Source organism: Lichenostomus cassidix, chromosome 5, assembly GCF_008360975.1.
Source record: "Lichenostomus cassidix isolate B80296 chromosome 5, HeHo_3.0, whole genome shotgun sequence".
NCBI lineage: Eukaryota > Metazoa > Chordata > Aves > Passeriformes > Meliphagidae > Lichenostomus > Lichenostomus cassidix.
The window spans coordinates 51003799-51022667 of record NC_139486.1 but is presented as its reverse complement, the minus strand read 5'-3'; the positions used below and the strand labels follow the sequence as shown (position 1 = coordinate 51022667).

General features: G+C 41.4%; 1 protein-coding gene and 1 long non-coding RNA gene across 3 annotated transcripts in view; one reads left to right on the top strand and one right to left on the bottom strand.

The window, feature by feature from the left end:
* The window catches only part of CSTF3 (cleavage stimulation factor subunit 3), a 48810-nt gene extending 30812 nt beyond the window's left edge, over positions 1-17998 (top strand). For both annotated transcript variants that reach the window (XM_085063039.1, XM_085063038.1), the window contains exons 4-21: positions 1926-1958; positions 2325-2422; positions 3788-3854; positions 3951-3985; positions 4094-4220; positions 6743-6820; positions 7011-7173; positions 7673-7782; positions 8177-8293; positions 9438-9512; positions 10690-10833; positions 10931-11033; positions 12520-12589; positions 13755-13950; positions 15464-15617; positions 16014-16108; positions 16248-16308; positions 17285-17998. In XM_085063039.1, the coding sequence (XP_084919165.1) occupies positions 1926-1958; positions 2325-2422; positions 3788-3854; positions 3951-3985; positions 4094-4220; positions 6743-6820; positions 7011-7173; positions 7673-7782; positions 8177-8293; positions 9438-9512; positions 10690-10833; positions 10931-11033; positions 12520-12589; positions 13755-13950; positions 15464-15617; positions 16014-16108; positions 16248-16308; positions 17285-17487 (1929 nt within the window). In that variant the 3' untranslated portion in view covers positions 17488-17998. The remainder of the gene's footprint in view (positions 1-1925; positions 1959-2324; positions 2423-3787; positions 3855-3950; positions 3986-4093; positions 4221-6742; positions 6821-7010; positions 7174-7672; positions 7783-8176; positions 8294-9437; positions 9513-10689; positions 10834-10930; positions 11034-12519; positions 12590-13754; positions 13951-15463; positions 15618-16013; positions 16109-16247; positions 16309-17284) is intronic.
* Positions 13823-16741, bottom strand: LOC146436628 (uncharacterized). Its single transcript, XR_014852726.1, has 2 exons — positions 16578-16741; positions 13823-16473 (listed from the first exon to the last, which is right to left on the bottom strand). It is a non-coding gene; the product is annotated as an uncharacterized LOC146436628 (long non-coding RNA).
* Positions 17999-18869: the final 871 nt, after the last annotated feature.

The window sequence follows — 18869 nt, the reverse complement described above, 5'->3', positions numbered from 1 at the left end:
AAGTGTGTGCAGTGTAATTGATACCTATTCCTTGTGTTCCTTCCTTTGATGTTGCCTGGTGACAGTGCTGCCAGGAGCTACTAAAGTTGCTGACACTGTTTACATGGCTACACCCTGTCTGCTCACATGTTTTCATTCTGAGCTCTTAAAAATTATTTTTCATCTCGTTACTGAGTGAGTGGAAGGTGATGCTTTTCGTCAGTGGCAAAGCCAAGAATTAATTATTTAATTTTCAGAAAAGAATTCATATTATCTCGCATCTCACTCTGTTTAAAAATAAATTCTGCTTGTCTTATGGAAGGCTTTACCTGAGTTAAGTACGTGGGAAAAAGGCAGCTGTCCTGTGTGCTAAGACATAGAAACCAAGATTCATTTGTTCTTTTACACTCAGCCAAGGATAGCAGGAGATTTCAGGGAGTGGGAGGCACAGACTGAGCTCTGTCTCTTTAGTGAATCCTTTCCATATTTTAAGAGGTGCTGAGGGACATGAAAAGTTACTCTTATTGTCAAAAACGATGAAGTAAAAATGCCTTTTTATTTTCTTTGGACTCTGCAAGACACAATTAGGTTTACCTTACTGCCATCCTGGATTGTGTGGAATTCTTTCAACCTGGGTGGGATACTGCTCCAGTTCAAGTATGGTGCAGGCACGAGGGTCCAGTCTGCCTGGTGTGCCAATAAAGTTTTTCTTCGAGATTATTTGAATTCTCTCCTTTTTAATTGATGTTGTTCAGGACTGAGAGAAACGGAGATGGCTCTTTTAAGCCTCTCAGGACCAGGGTGTTGCAGGAGTAGAGACACTCAGGAAACAGGAGGCAGGGCATACTTATTTTAGGTCTCCTGCAGTCCATATCTCCTAATGCTTTCAATTAGAAGTTCTGCTGTGCTTTAGAGTGGAAATTATGTAAAATTAAATAATGGATCCCTGGTGCAAAGGGTGCTTTGTGCTGCCTACACCATGCTCCTCAGTGAAATGGAGAGGTCCCTGTGTTTCACAGGAGAATAAAGGCTGGGAATCCTCTACGTAAACAAAGAGCAATGAGATTTAACAGGGGAGTTTGATGCTTTACACAAATGCAACACAGTGTTACAAATCCTTATTTCATTAAAGGCACTTCATTCCAAGGCAGATAAGCGTCTTTGAAGGGTGTTGGTTTTCCTTGTGTCATCAGGGTGTGTCTGTAGATTGCCTTGTGTGTTGGCTAGCTGAAGCTAATAAATACATGCAGGATGCCAGTCTGCCCTCCTCATCAGTCTCGTGCTTTTCTTTGTCCTGTCGGAAAGGCAGCCTGTTAGTTGGGCTCTGGGTTTCACCCCTGCCCTTGTGGTGTGTGTCTGTCTGAATGAAACTGCTGCTGAGATGGGAGTGTGGTTTGGTCCCTGCTGAAAGGGAGCACCAGGGCTGGGGCAGCTGTCAAAACACAGGGTCTCCATGGCTATTATTCCCTTATTCTGCATCAGCATATTAGAGCAAAGTGCACCTTGAGAAATAAACATTCAAGTATAATACATTTATTAGCCTGGTAGTTTTGTAAATACAGTATTTTGCCCTTAATTTACTAAATCTTGATCTATAAGCTCTGATACCTAAGTCAATATACGCACTGAAGGCAGCAGTGTGCCTTGAAATTAAAGGCTAAGTCAGGGTGTTCAAACCAGAATACAGGAAAGCAAATTTGCCTAATGCTACCTACATTTTGGAATTGAAGAATTAAAAAAAAAAAAGCTAATTTTGCAAAAGCTAAACAAAGTACATGATTTTTGTATGTTTAATTGTATTTTTGCAATATTATGTGGTGTTTGAGTGTAAAGAGTTTAGGCAGCCAAATTACAAACTGGAATGCTATAGTAGTGTATGAAGAATATATTCCTACTATTCTAAAATCGTTTCTTAAGTGATCTGTTTTTTTTCTGCTTCCCTATAGATTAAAGCAAAAAATTATGACAAAGTGGAAAAGGTGAGTCCTATTAATATATGTAATATATCTCTATAGCAAGAACAAGTACCTTGTGATTGGAATAAATCATATTAAAAAAAAGCTGTAGCTGTCATTGAATGTGAAACACAGATAGAAAGCATCACTAAAGTTGATTTGCTGTTGCTTCCAAGCTGTAATGAGTGAAGTGTACAGGGGGATTTCTCTGCTTAATTCTCTCCAGTTCTCTTGCATAGAGTCAAAAAATTAGTAGTTCAACTTGCTCTTTCTTGTAAATCTCAGTCATAATTACAAGGATTATTTAAATTCATTTTGTATAGCTTTAAAAGTAGAAACCTAATTTCTGTATCTGGAATCCTGATCACGTCTTCTTGATGTATTAAACAGTTATTTCAGCGCTGCCTTATGAAGGTTTTGCACATTGATTTATGGAAATGTTACCTTTCCTATGTACGAGAAACCAAGGGGAAGCTACCTAGTTACAAGTAAGTTCACAGAGTTGGTCTGAATTATTCTAGTTTTATGGTGAATCTCTTCTTGATTTTTGACCAGGGGATGGGGAGGAACCTGGGTGACAGATCTGTATGGGGATCTTTTCTTGGAGTGTTGGGGGGGTTAATATACAGTCTGCGTTTAGAAAACATTAAAGTCTCTTTAATTGAGCTTGCTGGGTGAAATTGGTTCCTTAGTGTGGATTCCTCTAACAAGGTGGGATAAGAGCAGTGAAGGATCTGGTGTATCCATGCCAGTTCCCTGCACATGTGACTGGTGCTTGGGCCAACCTGAAACACACTTCTTCCTCTTTGTCCTTGCCCTCAGTGTCCTGTTTAGAGTCTCCATGAAATTCAGCACTGGTTCCAGCTGAGACCAGTGAGTAGAAGTAAAGAGTTCAGGAATTAGAGGAGGTTTTGGAATGCATAAAAAAAGGCATAAAATTCAGTGTCAAAATTTTGGGGTATTCTGGTCTTCATCCTTTTTCGGTTATTACATTTTGCTTGTTTATATTTCTGTGGACTGAGGTTCAAAAAATACTAGTAACTTCCAGCATCTATAAACTGTTCCATCCCCCAGCCCACCATAATTTCTGTGCACTATGACTGGCAAGATACATAATGCATTAATAGGAAAAAAAAGCAGAAGGTTTTAATTTATTTTTACAAGACTGTTTTGAAACAATTGTAGAAGTGTCAATTTATTAAATTTGCCTTTCCTCTGTTATTCCTGTTAATGTGGTCAAGGAGGTCATAAGGTACTGAAGTATGTTTGAGTAAAGGAAACTAGGAGAAAAGTGGGAGAAAGTTAAGTTTCACTGAAACTTAACCAAGGAAGTTATGTAAACATTTTAAATTTGAGGGAATTTGGGGGAATAAGAAATCGTGTGAACTATTCTGGGCAGTTTCCACACAAGGGAGCTAGTCCTAGTTGCCCCAGCCTTGTGGGGTCCCTGGAGAATTACAAAAAGGTTTGGGGAACTCTGAGGGGAACAAAAAAAGAAACCATGGGTGCATCTGTCAGCTAAGACGATGTGGAGAAGAGTTGTTGTCTTCTCAACTTCGTGTAGTATTCATGGACATCCACTGACTTGGGGTGGGGCAGGAGCTGTTAAAGTGCTGGATTGCCACCCTTGGATTTAAATAATTCTTAAATAAAACAAACAACCAAAACCCCAGCAGAACCTAAGTACAGATTTTAAAGCTATCTGAATACCAAGTTTTGCTGTCAACTGTTGAATGATATTTCTCATTCTTTGGTGTTTGGTTAGAATTTGCTGCACAAGAGAATACTCCTAAATAAAGAATTTTTAAAATACTAAACACTTGCTTTATGGTCTTTGTGGTTCTTTTCCTCAGAGAAAAAATGGCTCAGGCATATGATTTTGCTCTGGATAAGATTGGCATGGAAATCATGTCATACCAGGTATGTTTTTTTCATCAAAACACATTTTATTTCTAACTTTATGACAAGTACAGCTAAACATTGGTTTTATTATATGTGTTATTTTTTCTCACCTAGATCTGGGTGGATTACATCAATTTTTTGAAAGGCGTGTAAGTACCTTAAAATAATATTTTTTTAAGCTCAGTTAATGTAATGCTGATGTTCCTGCCAGTTGTGACCTGTAATAGCTGATGTTGATCTCTCTCCCCACTGTTTAGAGAAGCTGTAGGATCTTATGCAGAAAACCAGAGGATCACAGCTGTCCGTAGGGTTTACCAGCGTGGTTGTGTGAATCCAATGATAAACATAGAGCAGCTCTGGAGAGATTATAACAAATATGAAGAGGTAATCAACAACATCATTGTTTGTGACATTAAGAAAGAAATAATTATCATGTAATCAAATACGGTGGCCAAGCTATATCCACTGCTTATGTATAAAAGAGATTACTAGCGGTATAAACACATTTTGTGTGTGCAAAAGTATGTACCAAGTTCTGTGGCAAAACTGTACAGGTACCTGAGTCAATTTTTAAATTTATTTCAAAGCCTCTCCATAAGATACATTCGACTGTCCCATTTCCCAGCTGGCCCAGTGGAATTGCTAGTGGGTCAGACATCACTATCCTCAGTGATGGAGAATATATCCGATGGAAGCTGCAGCAGCTCAGCTGGCAGTGAGGGCTTGTAACCCCAAGGAGGCACTCCCCTCCTGTCACTTGGAGTCAAACAGGGTCAAATGGCATTCAGATGGGATGGTTTGGACTTCCTCCACGGCATCAGGTTACATGTTCTCAGTGCTTAAAAACTGCTCCTCACCATCCTTCACCTGAAGCCATTCCAGCATCCCTTCAGGTGAGTCTGCTCCTACCCTGTCTTCAGCCAATGTAACCTCAGCTCACTGGCCTTGCAGGCCCATTTGTAGCTGCACCTTTAGAGTGTATGTTGAAACACATCTGGTGGCAGCTGGTTTGCCAGCCCCAGTCAGCAGCAGTGTGAATGCAAAGCTGATGTAAGGAAGCTCATTCAGCAGTCATCCTGCTTGGTTGTGCCCAAGTGTGCTGGGGGTCACTGTGCCCTGAGCAGGAAAGAAGGGCCAGTTTCTCCTTCCTTGTTGCTAATTGTGCAAGTTGTGAGCTTGGTGCCCTCTCATGTTAATAAGGCCATAGTGCTTAGCTGGTGGGAGAACCTCTGGGTGGGAGAGCTCCAGGCATCCCCAGCCACGAATGTATGCCTTAATAGCTCATTGCCCCTAGGTGTTTGGGGACACCACAGATAGCCTGCTGTCACCAGGGAGGATACCCAGGACATGCCTTTTCCAGTGTAGGAAAATCCCCAACAAAACTTCCCCATAAACCACCTCTTCCCAAACAGCAAGTGAAGGCTGTCGCTGCTGGTTCCTGTTGCTTTCATTTTACAGAGGGAGGGTGCCAAAACAATAGGTCAGACCTGCCCAGTTTCTAGTTGAGGCAGCTCTGGCTGACACCTGTACTCCAAGCAGTCCCTCAGGCTGTTCCGAGCCGCTGGAAGCTGAGGCTGGCTTTCTGCTCAGGCAAGGTTCTGCCCGTCCTGTTCTGGCTATACTGGCCTCAAGGGAAAGGGCTGCTGCTCATGGGTGTCCTGGCACAGGAGATGCTCCTCACCAGAAGGGCTCTCTGAGGTGATTCCCCATGCCAGCAGCCCAACAACACAGGGACCTCATGCAGGTCTCAGTATGGAAATTTAATGGCTATTTGCTGTAATTCAAGTACTCTCAAGCTTCCCTTTAGCTCAGCTGTAGCCACCAGGTAACAATACCAGCCTGTCAATCACCGGTGTCTTTAATTAGCTAAATGGTCGAAAGTGGTAGAGCTCTTAGAGAGACCTCTCTAAGTGACAAAGTGACAGTCTGGCTCACAAAGCTGCGTAGCTGCCGAGCTGGGAATGCATTCCAGGAGAATGCTGCTGCATCCTCAGGCTGGTCCTGGGTTATTTGGAGCATTGCTGGGTCTGTGTGCTACCTGGCCCAGATTGCTATCCCAGACAGGGCCTTTGCTTCCATAGTGAGAGCCTTTCTTCCCATCTTAGGTGCCTCTTTGGACTCAGACTTAAAGCTGTGCACATCTTCTGCAAAGGCTTGGCAACCACACCAGGAAAATCCACCCAGACACAGGCATCAGCCAAAGGGTGGCTGCTTACCGTGCCTAAGAGCAGTTCTTTGATGTTTTGTTCTTGCCCAGGGCCCTGTGACCAGGGCCCTGCTGTCCCCAGCCACTGCTGCTCTTGCTCAGCAGCACGGCAGAGCAGTCTGCATTTGTGTGCAGTGCTGGAGGCGTGTCACACACTGCTGACACCTCTCAGATCTCAGCTGACAAAGGTGGCAGGGTGTGTGTTGAGTAGAACCTTCTAAGAGCTGTCAGTTATTTCAGGAACGGAGGAGAAGGAAGAGCTTTGAGCCTGAAGGTCAATCTCTATTACTTCTTGTACAAGAAGATCAAATTGCTCATATGCTGTCTGTCTTCACCTGGTGAGCAGCAAGGCAGGGAGCTGTCACTGACCATCATTTAAGAGCAAAATTGTAAATCACAAATATATTCTTTCCACTTTCACCCAAAACAGTTCATGGGAAGTTCACTATATTTTTGAAAGTGATTAAAATGCTGAGGTGCTTCAGGTCAGTTGAATTTTAGTAGTGAATTTAGCCTCTGATATAAGTTCTTGCCCATCCATTTATTAAGAGAAATGAATACTTTGAGATTGGTATTTTAAAATAACTTTGTCCTTGCTCACTTTTGCATCCTCTTTCAAGCTCTTTCCTGTATAAAATAAGATTCAATATTTCCAAAGTGAAATTGCACATTCCCAATTCCTTTTCTCACCCTTCTCCAGGGCATCAATATTCACTTAGCTAAGAAGATGATCGAGGACAGGAGTAGAGATTACATGAATGCGCGACGTGTGGCAAAGGTACAACCTTCTGTTGACTTCTCTTTGCTCTATTTAATACTACAAACCAGCGTTAAACTTGGTTCTTACTTCAAATATAAGTGTGTCAGACTAATAGGATTGGTATGCTAGAATATTAGTGTTTGTTTCAGAAAGCATAACCTAAAGCAAGTGTTTAAATCTGCTAGTCAAAACATTGCTTCTGTTTCAGGAATATGAGACAGTGATGAAGGGCCTGGACCGCAATGCTCCCTCTGTCCCCCCACAAAACACCCCCCAGGAGGCTCAGCAGGTGGACATGTGGAAGAAGTACATCCAGTGGGAAAAGAGCAATCCTCTACGAACAGAAGATCAGACTCTCATAACAAAAAGAGGTAATTAGATGTTGTGCTAGGATGTATAAAATTGTGTTTCTTGGCTCAAGCACGAGTAATGACGTGATTTGGTGTTCAGGGACCATGCTGGTGCAGAAGTTATCAAATTTCTTGAAACGGGTAGGTGTTTTTTTGTAAAAAAAAAACCATCTAGATATTGCTGAAGCCAAGCTGAAAGTAATAAATGGATTTTGGGGGACAGTGCTATAGTTGTGTGCCACTGAACTTCCAGTGCAGGTCAGGAAACAGTAGATTGGAGCCTGATTTTATGGCTGATATTGAGTTGTGCTTCCTCCTGCATGGACAAGGCAGGTTTTAGCTGCTGGTTATGGTTCGTAAAGTTCCTGGCAATATAAAAGATCTGCAGTAGTGGTTATTGTACTCAAAGCCGATTAGTGTTGACATTGTCTGATTTATTTGCTGATTTTTGTATTTCCTGCTGGGGTTGTGCAAGGTGGTACCATTTACATGGAGTGTTTCTTGCATGTTTTGCCCACAGTGATGTTTGCCTATGAGCAGTGTCTCCTGGTGCTGGGCCACCACCCAGACATCTGGTATGAAGCAGCTCAGTACCTTGAGCAGTCCAGTAAGCTGCTGGCTGAGAAGGGGGTAAGCAGCTTGCCACTGCTTTTCTCTATATCCTTGCTTTGACGTGGTGTACTGTCAGCTTTCCCTCAGAATCAAGGAAGGGGGTGTGAAAAATATTTAGCACTGTAAGTTGTGTCATGTTCAGAATTTTAAATGAGGTATTTTAAGAAATAAAATTGTCTGCATTTTAGGTAAGAATTGTGAAAAACTGTTTCAATCTTGGCCATTTTTAGGTTTGGGGGATTTTTTGGGCCTGATTTTGTGATGCCATAAGTACTGGGGAGATGATTATATCTTTGTTGGACCACTGAATGGAAATTCACTGGGATTTGTCACACACAGAAGATATTCCATAAATTTGCCTTTGTTGTCACAGATACTAAACAATTATATTATTATATTTATTTTATAACAGGATATGAACAATGCTAAACTTTTCAGTGATGAGGCTGCTAATATTTATGAAAGAGCGATCAGCACTTTATTAAAGAAGAATATGCTTCTTTATTTTGCATATGCAGATTATGAAGAGGTGAGCAAAAATAGTGATGTACTGACAATAAAATCCAAATACATCTCCCATTAATAATGTCATTTATTTGAAACACACTGAGTGCACAAAATTATGTAGAATTAATTTACTGATTCTTCTAGCCTTTTCTCATTCAGTGTTTCTGAGATGGAGCTGACAAAATGCAGAGGAAAAGTCCATAGTATGAGTTACAAAAGTTGTGAAAATCTACTGTCTTTCCATTTAAATATTGACTATATTTCTCAAATTATCATCAGAGTGAAATGCTTATAAATTTCCATTTACCAGAGCATCAGCTTCTTCACTTTTAAAATGGGCAAAAAGGGCACCTTTCCTGTCTGATTCTTGGGGAGTTATGTTTGTGTTGGCACTGCTGTGACAGAAGATGGGAGTCACCTCTGCTGCAGCTTTCTGGAGAAATCTCTTTAGCCAGGCCACCACCTCATAGTGCAGCCTCCACAAGGAGCAGTGCCCCAGTGGTGGGTGGTTCTGCACAGTAACCACCAGGAATAAAGGCTGTTTTCTGCTAATCAGATGGGAATTGTGGAGTCCTCTGCAGGGTATAGTTTGCCCACCTTTTGTAACATAGAAGAGTCCTTGCGGGAAGAACTTCAGGGTAATAGGGAAAAAAGCCTGTGCCTTTAAAAGAAAAAGCCTTCCTTGGCTTTTAGTGCAGCCTCCTGTATGCTAAGTGTCCTGGTTTTTCAAGGCTGCACAACACAACCTGGAGGGCTGCAGCTGGCAGGGAACAGAATGGATTATTTCAAACATGTAGGCTGGGGAGTTAAGAAGGTGGTTTTCCTACCTGTCTGCACATTGCATTTAGACAGAGGTAAAGGAAACAGTCTTGTTATGCCAAACACTTCCAATGGCAATTCTGCTGGAGTATTACCACATTAGAAAAACACTTCAGAGACTCCTGAAAAGCATGTAGGTACCTATTAGTGGAAAATTAATGTGGGAAGCAAAAAAATGTCTGCACAAGACAGAAAATGTATCTGAGTAAAGGGACTGATGTACACAGTGTTCAGCCAGGGAAAAATGGAAACAGGAAATGTCTAGTTTTGTCTTCAGCTTGAGTTTTGCATTCTCAGAGATGATGTGGAATGGTGTTACCAAGCAGTCTGTGTTTCCTTTCACTTAGAGTCGGATGAAGTATGAGAAAGTGCACAGCATCTATAACCGGCTCCTGGCTATTGAAGACATCGATCCCACACTGGTAAGATCATCCTTTATCTCTCCATTTCCATGGATAGTCCCCAAATACAGGCAGAGAATTCCTTGGGTCATAGGGATGATGGAGCACATGGAGTACTGAGGTGGCAGAATTAGATTAACATTGTGGCAAGATTGATAATTACAGTTTTTAATCTATTTAAATACACAAAGTCATGTGCTCTTTCCTCCTCTGTCTCTTTTGGAGAGTCTTTTAAAAGAAGATATAAGATATAAAAGATTTCGTAGCCATCCTGTGTCCATGTAGTTTGCAAATAAATCTGTAATGTACCATGTAAGCATCAGAGTGTTGCTGTACCTCTGCTAAGTGACACAGTAAACACTGTCCATATGCCAGCTGTGGCAGTGCTGAACAAGTGATATCAGAAGTAACCTGCCCTCAAAAAGTTATTTGGTTTATTATAAGCAGACACAACAAAGCATGAGAAGGCAAAAGAAGGTGTGAGGTTTAACACTAAACAACAGGTCAGTGTCAGAGGAGAGGTATCCATTTACTGACACTTTCCATTCTTTAGGGACAGATCATAGTGCTTCCCAAATGCACATTGTGTGGGAAACCATGTACCAGTTCCTCCTGCTTGAGGAATGTTATTATTTGTGATCTAATTCAGAGTGAAGGAAAGTTGAAACCCAAAGAAATGCAAATCACAAGTTGGCCACTGAATTAAGTAGCACATTCATTATTCCCTTGATCAGGTATAAATATTTGCAGGCAGGATGATTTGTGTCTTGGATTGTAGAATGTACAGTAAAATGCTTCATCAGGCCTTTTGGCTGTTCCTTGGCCTTATGGATGCCTTAACTTTATTGGAAAGTTACTGTTTTTATAACAAGCCTTGAGTTCTCTGAAGGCACCAGCTTATGTAAATTACATTCATCTCCTTTCTCCCCTTCCTCGAAAACTCTGTGTATTAACTACTGCCTTTTCATGGGATCAAGTCTTAGGTGTATTCAATTTTTTTATTTAAAAAATCTATTGAAAGTTTTGCCTCAGTATTTAAAGCAAAACAACAGAGATGCACAAGATAATCTTGTTTCTATTACAATTTATTTGCTGTATTTTGTGAGTAAAGATTATTTCAGATGTAGTGAAAAACATGATGATATCCTGGTACTCCTTGTTAGCACTGATGCTATTTAAATATTGATGTGCACCTTAGGTTTATATCCAATACATGAAATTTGCAAGGCGAGCAGAAGGCATCAAATCTGGAAGGACGATATTTAAGAAAGCGAGAGAGGATGCCCGGACACGCCACCATGTCTATGTTACAGCAGCTTTAATGGAGTATTATTGTAGTAAGGTAATCACAGATGCTCACTCTGATTCTAAACAAGTGTCAGCAGGGTGCACAGCTCACTGAAGCTAATAATTGTCTTTTTTCCCCCCAATGTTTGCAGGATAAGTCTGTGGCCTTTAAGATTTTTGAGCTAGGGCTGAAAAAATATGGGGACATTCCAGAATATGTACTGGCATATATCGACTACCTTTCCCACCTTAATGGTAAGCTTTAAGCTTTGAGAGGTCTAATGAAGCATTACTCTGCCTTCACTGTCAGTTCAGGTCCAGGCCAAGTTCTTGGTATTTAAGTTCTTCTTGAAGAGCAGTGAAACCTCTTTGTGAAGTTCAGCAGTTAATCTGAAAATAAAACCTGCTGGTTTTTCTGTACTGAAGCTCCAGAAGTGTGGTGCTATTAAATCTTGATTCTGCTGAAAAGAGGAGAGTGAACTTTCCAAATTGTAACTCACTGGCATTGCAGGAGTTTTACAGCATCTGCTGTGAACAATGGGAAGTGCACCGAGAAATCTAAATGCTGAGGAAAAAGATCTAAAGGAGTTTAAAGTCAGCATGAGAGGAGTGAGGGATTAGCTGGTTGACTGGAAGTAATTTAAACTTGTTCTCCTCAAGTAGCTGAAATGAATGAGATATAAAATCAATTCTGTGCATATCAGTCCTGCTTGGAAGCTGCTGGGGAGCTGCAATGGAAAGAGCCAGGCTCAGGCGTTGAGGCACAGGGGCTGGGGAGACGTGGGCAGGAGGCGGAGGGGGTGGTGGAAGGTCTCTGTGTAGAATTCCCTGAGGCAGGGGCTGAATAGCCTTCTTAAAAAGAAAGCCAAGCTGCTGAGTGGATTCTGTAGCACCAGGCACCATTCGTCTCCTGTCAGACTACAGTACCTTGGTTTTTCAGACACTGGGAGTTTAAAGATTTTGAGGGCTTTTTCTTGTGTGAGCTGTAAACTGAGAGATTTTTTCCCAGTAAAGGATATTTAATTTCGGATTAAATTATTGTTGGTCTACATGAATATTTGCAGTGCCTTTCTGTAGGTTGCCATGAGAAAAAATGATCTTAAAACTCATTGGTGTATTGCTGTATTTTAATAATCCATCAGAACTCCTGAAATGCAGGAGAACTGATCTCTGAACTCCTGTAAATGTAAGGGATGGTGCAATGCACAGGGCAGGAGTTGGCAGTTTTAAGAAGAAATACACCAACCACTCCATCCCCCCGTCTGGCAATGTACTAAGATTGGCTGCTTGTTGGGAACCAGGTCTAATAACCTGGGGAGGAGTTCTGAGGAATATACAAGTATATTAATATTGCCCTGATTTGAAGGGGAAGTCACGAATTGAAAGGCCAGATTTAAATTTATCAAGATACTCTGTTGAGATAATTAAAGAAAATGGATTAAAAAAACAGAAATCCTGAAGAAATGCCAAGCCATAGCTGTGCTGTTACAAAAGAACCTATTAGGATCAGTTTGTTACTATCAACAAAAACAGACTTTCAAAGAACAAATTCTCAGTGGAATTTAACATTAGTAAAGTTTTATATGGGTATTCAGATTTTTTTTTATGCTTACTGAAATTTAAATCCATGAAAGTCAGCCTTTTATTTAATTCAATGCACACATTTCTTAGAATGGACATATTTTAACTTGTCTTTGATATATTTTACTCAGTGTGATTCTTTTCTTTCTATTTTATAAAGAGGACAACAATACAAGAGTTTTGTTTGAACGTGTTTTAACTTCAGGGAGCCTTCCACCTGAGAAATCTGGGTATGTCTGCACTGGAAAAGAAACATAACCCCTTTCAACCATAAATATCCCAAAAAAATTAGAAACATGAACAGCAGGACAAAATTAGTTACAGATGTTCCTTCCCCTCTTCATGCTGTCCAAAATAGCAACAACTGTGACAGATTTGGGAAAGTCCCTATCCCACTTCTAGTGAAATTCATTGATTTATTGGCTTTAAAACCTGATTAATGCAGGATTGTTGAGGATAGAGGGCAAAATCCTCCTGTGCAGTAAGGGTGCAGTGGTCTGAGCAGGGAAGGTGAGTCAGGAATTTATGGATGAGGGTGCTGAGCATCTCCCAGCCACGAAAATAAAATAGGGAAAGGACCAGAAAAGACTTGAATTAGCCACTCAATGCCACATTCTCATTGCTGTTTTTTAAGTTTCTTTCTCAAAAGAAAAAAAAATGCTCACCAAATCCTTGCAGTCTTGAGGGTTCACTTCATATTATTATGCTGGTGGACAAAAGTATCAAAACTAAGGAATCAAATATAGCACTGCTGTGCACATTCATTCTGCACTTTAGTTCCGATCTTTTGTGAGAAGTACTTTTATGTCCATTTTAAAAGTGAGAAAACACAATAATTTAAAGCTGAACCTTCTTCAAAGGTGAACTCCAAAGCTAAAATGAAAGTTGAATCGAGTTTAGAAATATGGTCAGATGTTGTTTAAGTTATAGATGAGATTTTCCATGGAGAAATCAGCAGTAACTATATATATTTTAGGCTATATAAAATTCTGAAGTGCTGCTTGTTGTGTTCTTGCCAGCTAGAATATGCTAGTCTGTGCAGATGACCTAGATCATAATGCATGTTAAAAAGTCCTTCACATATCAGGATCAGAGTGAAATTCGGTGTACAGGATGAGTGTAAGCTCACCTCAAATGCTGAAGTCCTTGACACCAGTAATCCTTTCCTTTGTGTAACAAAGTCCTATGCAGTCCACTAGACTGAAAGCTCTTACAGAAACACAGAAGGCACTGGGAGGGTAATGCCTGTGTTAGATGCATCTAAAGTAAATAATAAAATGGCCAGGCACTCCCAGATGGCCTCCTTTGGGTCTCTCCTCTTGTGTGTTTTTAATTGGGTTGTGCTCAGTTATCCTTGCTCCTTCAGTAACCCTCAGTGTCCCTGTTCTGTTCCAGGGAAATCTGGGCTCGGTTTTTAGCTTTTGAGAGTAATATTGGGGATCTGGCCAGCATACTGAAAGTGGAAAAACGGAGGTTTACAGCATTCAAGGAAGAATATGAGGGCAAAGAAACAGCTCTGCTGGTGGACAGGTACAAGTTCATGGATCTGTACCCTTGCTCTGCCAGCGAACTGAAGGCCCTTGGTTATAAGGTAAGTGGGTAAGAACAGTTCACTGTTGTTGTTTTCAGTACCAGCAAACCTGAGCAATTCCTTGTTTAGGACTTGCCTTACAGTCCTTCCCCTTGACAGAAAAGCAGGTAAAACAGGTCTCCTCCTCCTCTTCCTCCTCGTCTCGTTGGGCAGCAAAGTGCCAGGGGCCAAGGGCAGAAAGCAGCAAAGAACATCACTAACAGCTGTGACTTCGGGTATTCCTGTTTACCTTTCATCTTCCCACAGAAAGGCCAGTGTGTTAATGCCATCACCACACAGCTACAGGCATTCACTTCACACTTAAACCTGAGCTCCTTCCAAAACCAAAATCTTTGGGAAGTCTGTAGGATCAGGTCATCTATATGAAATATAGATGTCTGTATAAGGCTGACTGTCCTTCTGCTCTGAGGTGGCAAAGCTCCCCTCACTTCACTGGGAACCACATCAAACCCCACATGCTGCAGCCCCAGTGTTTGCTGTGAATGGCTGAGCAAAGCTCTTGACAGGGATCAGTGGCTGCCTCTTTTTTCAGTTGTTTCTTAGGGCTAAAGTGCTTTGGTGCTGCCATTTGGAGTTCAAAGTCTAGGCCAGCCACCCATATCTGGTGGGCTCCTGTCTTGTTTCTAACCACATGTTAGAAATTTTAACTAGTATTTCAGTCATGTAACACTTTGGGGAATCGTTAGAACTGAACAAAATGCTGGGTTACATATTTTTAAGGCTGCCAGAGAAGCAGAAACAGCTGATTGCCATTGACATGGACAGGAAGAGAGCCTTGGATTTATGTCTCTAAAACATAAATCCATTTACTTCTTACACAGAAAAGTAATTTATGAAAAATACAGATGACATGGAAGTTAGCAAAGCAGCTGAATTGTTGGCCATCACAGAGCTGTAAAATAATCTGATAGGTGGAATTCAGATTCACATTGAGCCACTGAATAGTTTTCTTTGAATGCAGTGGGGGCAAAGTTATTCTGAAGTTAGATGTGAGTTTACAAACAAGTACGTTTTGCTAAGGACATGCAGGGCAGTGTGTACCTGAGATGGTGAAGCCCTGGGGCTGACTCCTGTTGCTTGGAGCATGCCAAAATCTAATCCTGTTTGAAGTGATGCTTTGCATGCCTGCTGACTGCCTTATGCTTTATTTCTTTTCCAGCTAAAGCAATCTAGGGAATGAAATGAGGGAGAAATGATAGTTGTGAAGGCCTAGTGGTCTGCACCTGTTCACCTAAATCCTTTTAACCTAAAAAAGGAGCCACTCGAAAATGACAAGCACAGTCCCATTCAGTAATAGCAACAAATGTTTCCACTCCCAGCTGGGACACTGTGGGATTGAAATGTTTGATGAAACCACGCAAGTTTTGCCCAGATGGTCTTGTAAGAGGACATCTGAAATGATAATGATGACAAAGTGAGAATAAGCGGCTGGTCTAGAGTGAGCTTTTGTTCTGTAATTGAAGCAAGCAATGTGATCCTGCCAAGTTCAGCACTCTCTAATTGGCTTTCACAGGATGTCTCCCGTGCCAAGCTAGCAGCAATAATTCCAGACCCTGTGGTTGCACCTTCCATCGTGCCTGTTCTCAAGGATGAAGTAGACAGAAAACCTGAATATCCCAAACCAGACACTCAGCAGATGATTCCATTTCAGCCAAGGCACTTAGCACGTAAGTCAAGTGTTGGGAAGTGGTTGTGTTTCACCTGTGGCGAGTTAGGAACCTGTGTGCTCAGCCAGCCTAATCAGAGGCTTTCCTACTCCCCAGTCATCTAAACCTGTACTTTACTTTTAGGCTGTCATTTCACTGGGTTGCTAGAGGCATATATGTTCTAATTAATGCCAAGGTCACATGGAAATAAATAAGTACAAGGAGTTTGGGGTCTGGTAAATGGTAACAAGCTGTTACACACACTGCTTATAGACCAGATCACTGAGTGAACAATGTGTAATTAGTAGAGGCAAAAGGGACAGGGTAGTAATTAGTTGTATCAAATAACAATGCAATGCAAAAGCAGCTCTGGTCTAGCTGTCTTGCACTGGCTTCATACAGCTTTTCTCCCCACAGCTCCAGGTTTACATCCTGTCCCAGGTGGGGTATTTCCTGTTCCACCAGCAGCTGTAGTTCTCATGAAGCTCCTGCCACCTCCTATATGTTTTCAGGTTTGTTTTCAAGAATTCTCTACATTTCAGAAAGCTGTGGAAGACATTCTGTCATGACAAAACCACAGTGTGTATCACTCTATTGAAAATAACCTTCTAAATTTGGATTTGGTTTTGTATTTTTTTGGTAACAAATCAGGGTCCCTTTGTTCAAGTGGATGAGCTCATGGAGATATTCCGAAGATGCAAACTGCCAGACAGTAAGTTGCTTGTCCTCTCTGGAGGCTGTGATAGTGCTGCATAAGACTTGGGTTTACATATGGATATAGCTGTCTAAAACCCAAACCTCATTTACAGATTGTAATTAGTGTTTAAGAGCAGAAGAGATTGGGCTGGAATCTGCATAGAGATGTTTGTATGTTTACCTGTGGGGAGATAACAAAAAGTCAAAAAACTGGAAATCACCAGCTGCTCCTCTAATAAGACGGTGGTAACCATTGAAAGAAAGAAATTAAGAATTTGATAATACCCTTTAAAGGCAGCATTTCCAGCAGCGTTGCAGCTGTAACATGAAATTACAGATTTGCAGCATGGTGAGGTCATCGGTGGGCATAACTCTGAGTGCAGGTTGTGGCAGTGCCTGGGCACAAGCTGAAGGCAGTGCTTTCTGAGCTCCTGCAAAGAAGGAAAGGAGAGTTCTGGAACAGAGAAACAGCACAGATGCACACCCCAGGCTTTGAACTACAGCAGATGATAATATGCTACTCTTCACCCTCCTTGTTAGTGTAAGGAAAAAATGATCATACAGAAAGAAATGTAGGATTTAATTTCTTTGAGTGGAACTAAAATATCTATTTAAATTATACATGGTATTTTTGAGGCTTCCTCTGTTGAGAAGCAGAAACTGACTTGCTCTGCAGACTTTCTGGTGAATCATGGACTAGTTACCCTGATTCCCAAAAGGCCTTCCTGTTCTATTGAAGCTCAGCAATGACCTCAATTCCTGTATAAAGCGAGGGCTCGAGCTGAAGCAGCAGCATTTCCTCTGTAATTGCTGTTCACCATAGCTCAGAGTTTCAGACACTCGAGACTTAATATTTGTAGAACAGGGTAGGAAAAGTGTCTTGTGTTCCAGAACTCTCCCTGAGGTGGCTGGCTGGGTGTCCCTGCTGGTGATGCTGATTCCTAATTAGGGACTGAGTTTCACCAACAGAATATCTCTGTCTCTTTCTGAAGCTGTTGATGAAGCTGTACGGATAATCACGGGTGGCCTGCCTGAAATAGCTGTGGAAGGCAATGGACCTGTGGAAAACAACACCATTCTCAACAAGACTGTGAAGAGATCACATGAGGATTCTGATGACGATGAGGAGAAAGGATCTGTAGTTCCCCCTGTACATGACATTTACAGAGCACGACAGCAAAAGAGAATCCGGTGAAACAAGTTTGGAGTTCTGCTGTGACAGACAAAGACTTGCATTGAATCAGTCTCTTAAAAGTCAAGCATTTAAAAGGGACAGCTGCAAACACAAAAAATCCTTGAAAATGGTTTCGTTACTGTGGTGCCTCTTCTCCCATATGGTTCTTGATCTGAAAACAGCCCGAACAACCTTAGAATGTGCTCTGAACAAAACTAGGTTTTCAAAACCAAAAGTGCAAAATGTCAAAACTGTATTTTGTTCTTCGAGGGTGTACACATCTACCACTTGAAATCTTGTGGGTTTTCAACAGTTTTATTTTAAAAACTGGATGGCTTATACTTGTGAAGCATTTTTAATTCACATTTTCTGGAAAACAGTTGTTCTCAGTTTGTTCATGTAGTGTCCTGCCTTACTGTTCGTTTTTATTTATGGCAGAATGTAAGGAATCTGTTTTGTAGTTGAAAACTAAAAAAAAAAAAAAAAAAACCAGCAAAAAAACCATTCCTTTAAAATAAAAGGATATCCATAACATCATGCCTCATTCTGGTTTTATTCAAACACAACAAGGAACTTTTTAAATATTACTCAGCCACTTCAAAAGCAATGTTAATTATACCGTCACAGGAAATTGATCAGAGCATACATATTAGAATGAGCTTGCTTTCCATATTCTAGAGGATACAGCACACTTTGGCTTGTAATTCCAGGACTGTTTGAAGAAGACAGCATCGTGAGACTATCTCAGTTCATGTTTCAAATCTGGGCTGTCCAGGAGCATTGGCTCACACAGTCTGCTCCTGGATACCTGCACTGGTCTTCCAGTAATGTACAAAGCTAAATGTTAATAATCAGCTACATCCTTGCACTTGTTATCTTCAAACAAGCTAAAAAAACTCTACGTGAGCTTTCCAAGCAGTTTCCATGCATACTTCAGCTTTTAACTTAGAATTGGCAGTTCAGAATTGCACTCTGATAAGATCCTAAGAACCCCTTGGGCTACAGGGCAGTCAGAGCCTGGGGCAAATGAAGGACATTCCCAGCCCAGTGCAACTGTCTTTCAGCTAGGGCTCCTGTCTGCCTGGGCAAGAGGTGAAGCAGCACCTGCACATGGAGGGAGGGGCTGGCCTTAGCCATCCTGGAATTTCCTTCTTGCTTTGCCACTCAATTGCATCTCCCTATTTCTTTTAGAGAGCAGGTAGAGAAACTGTCAAACACTCTCATTAAAAAAACAACCTGGGAGAATCATTACCATGCTTTGTGGGCATTTATTGCAGTCCCTTTAGATCTTTCCTGTTGAAAGGCCCACAGCACCCAGCCAGAGGAATTTGTTCCTGCTCTGTGTGCCCCTGAGGTGAGACTATAGCCACAGGTGAGTACTGCACTCTGTTCTCTTATGATTT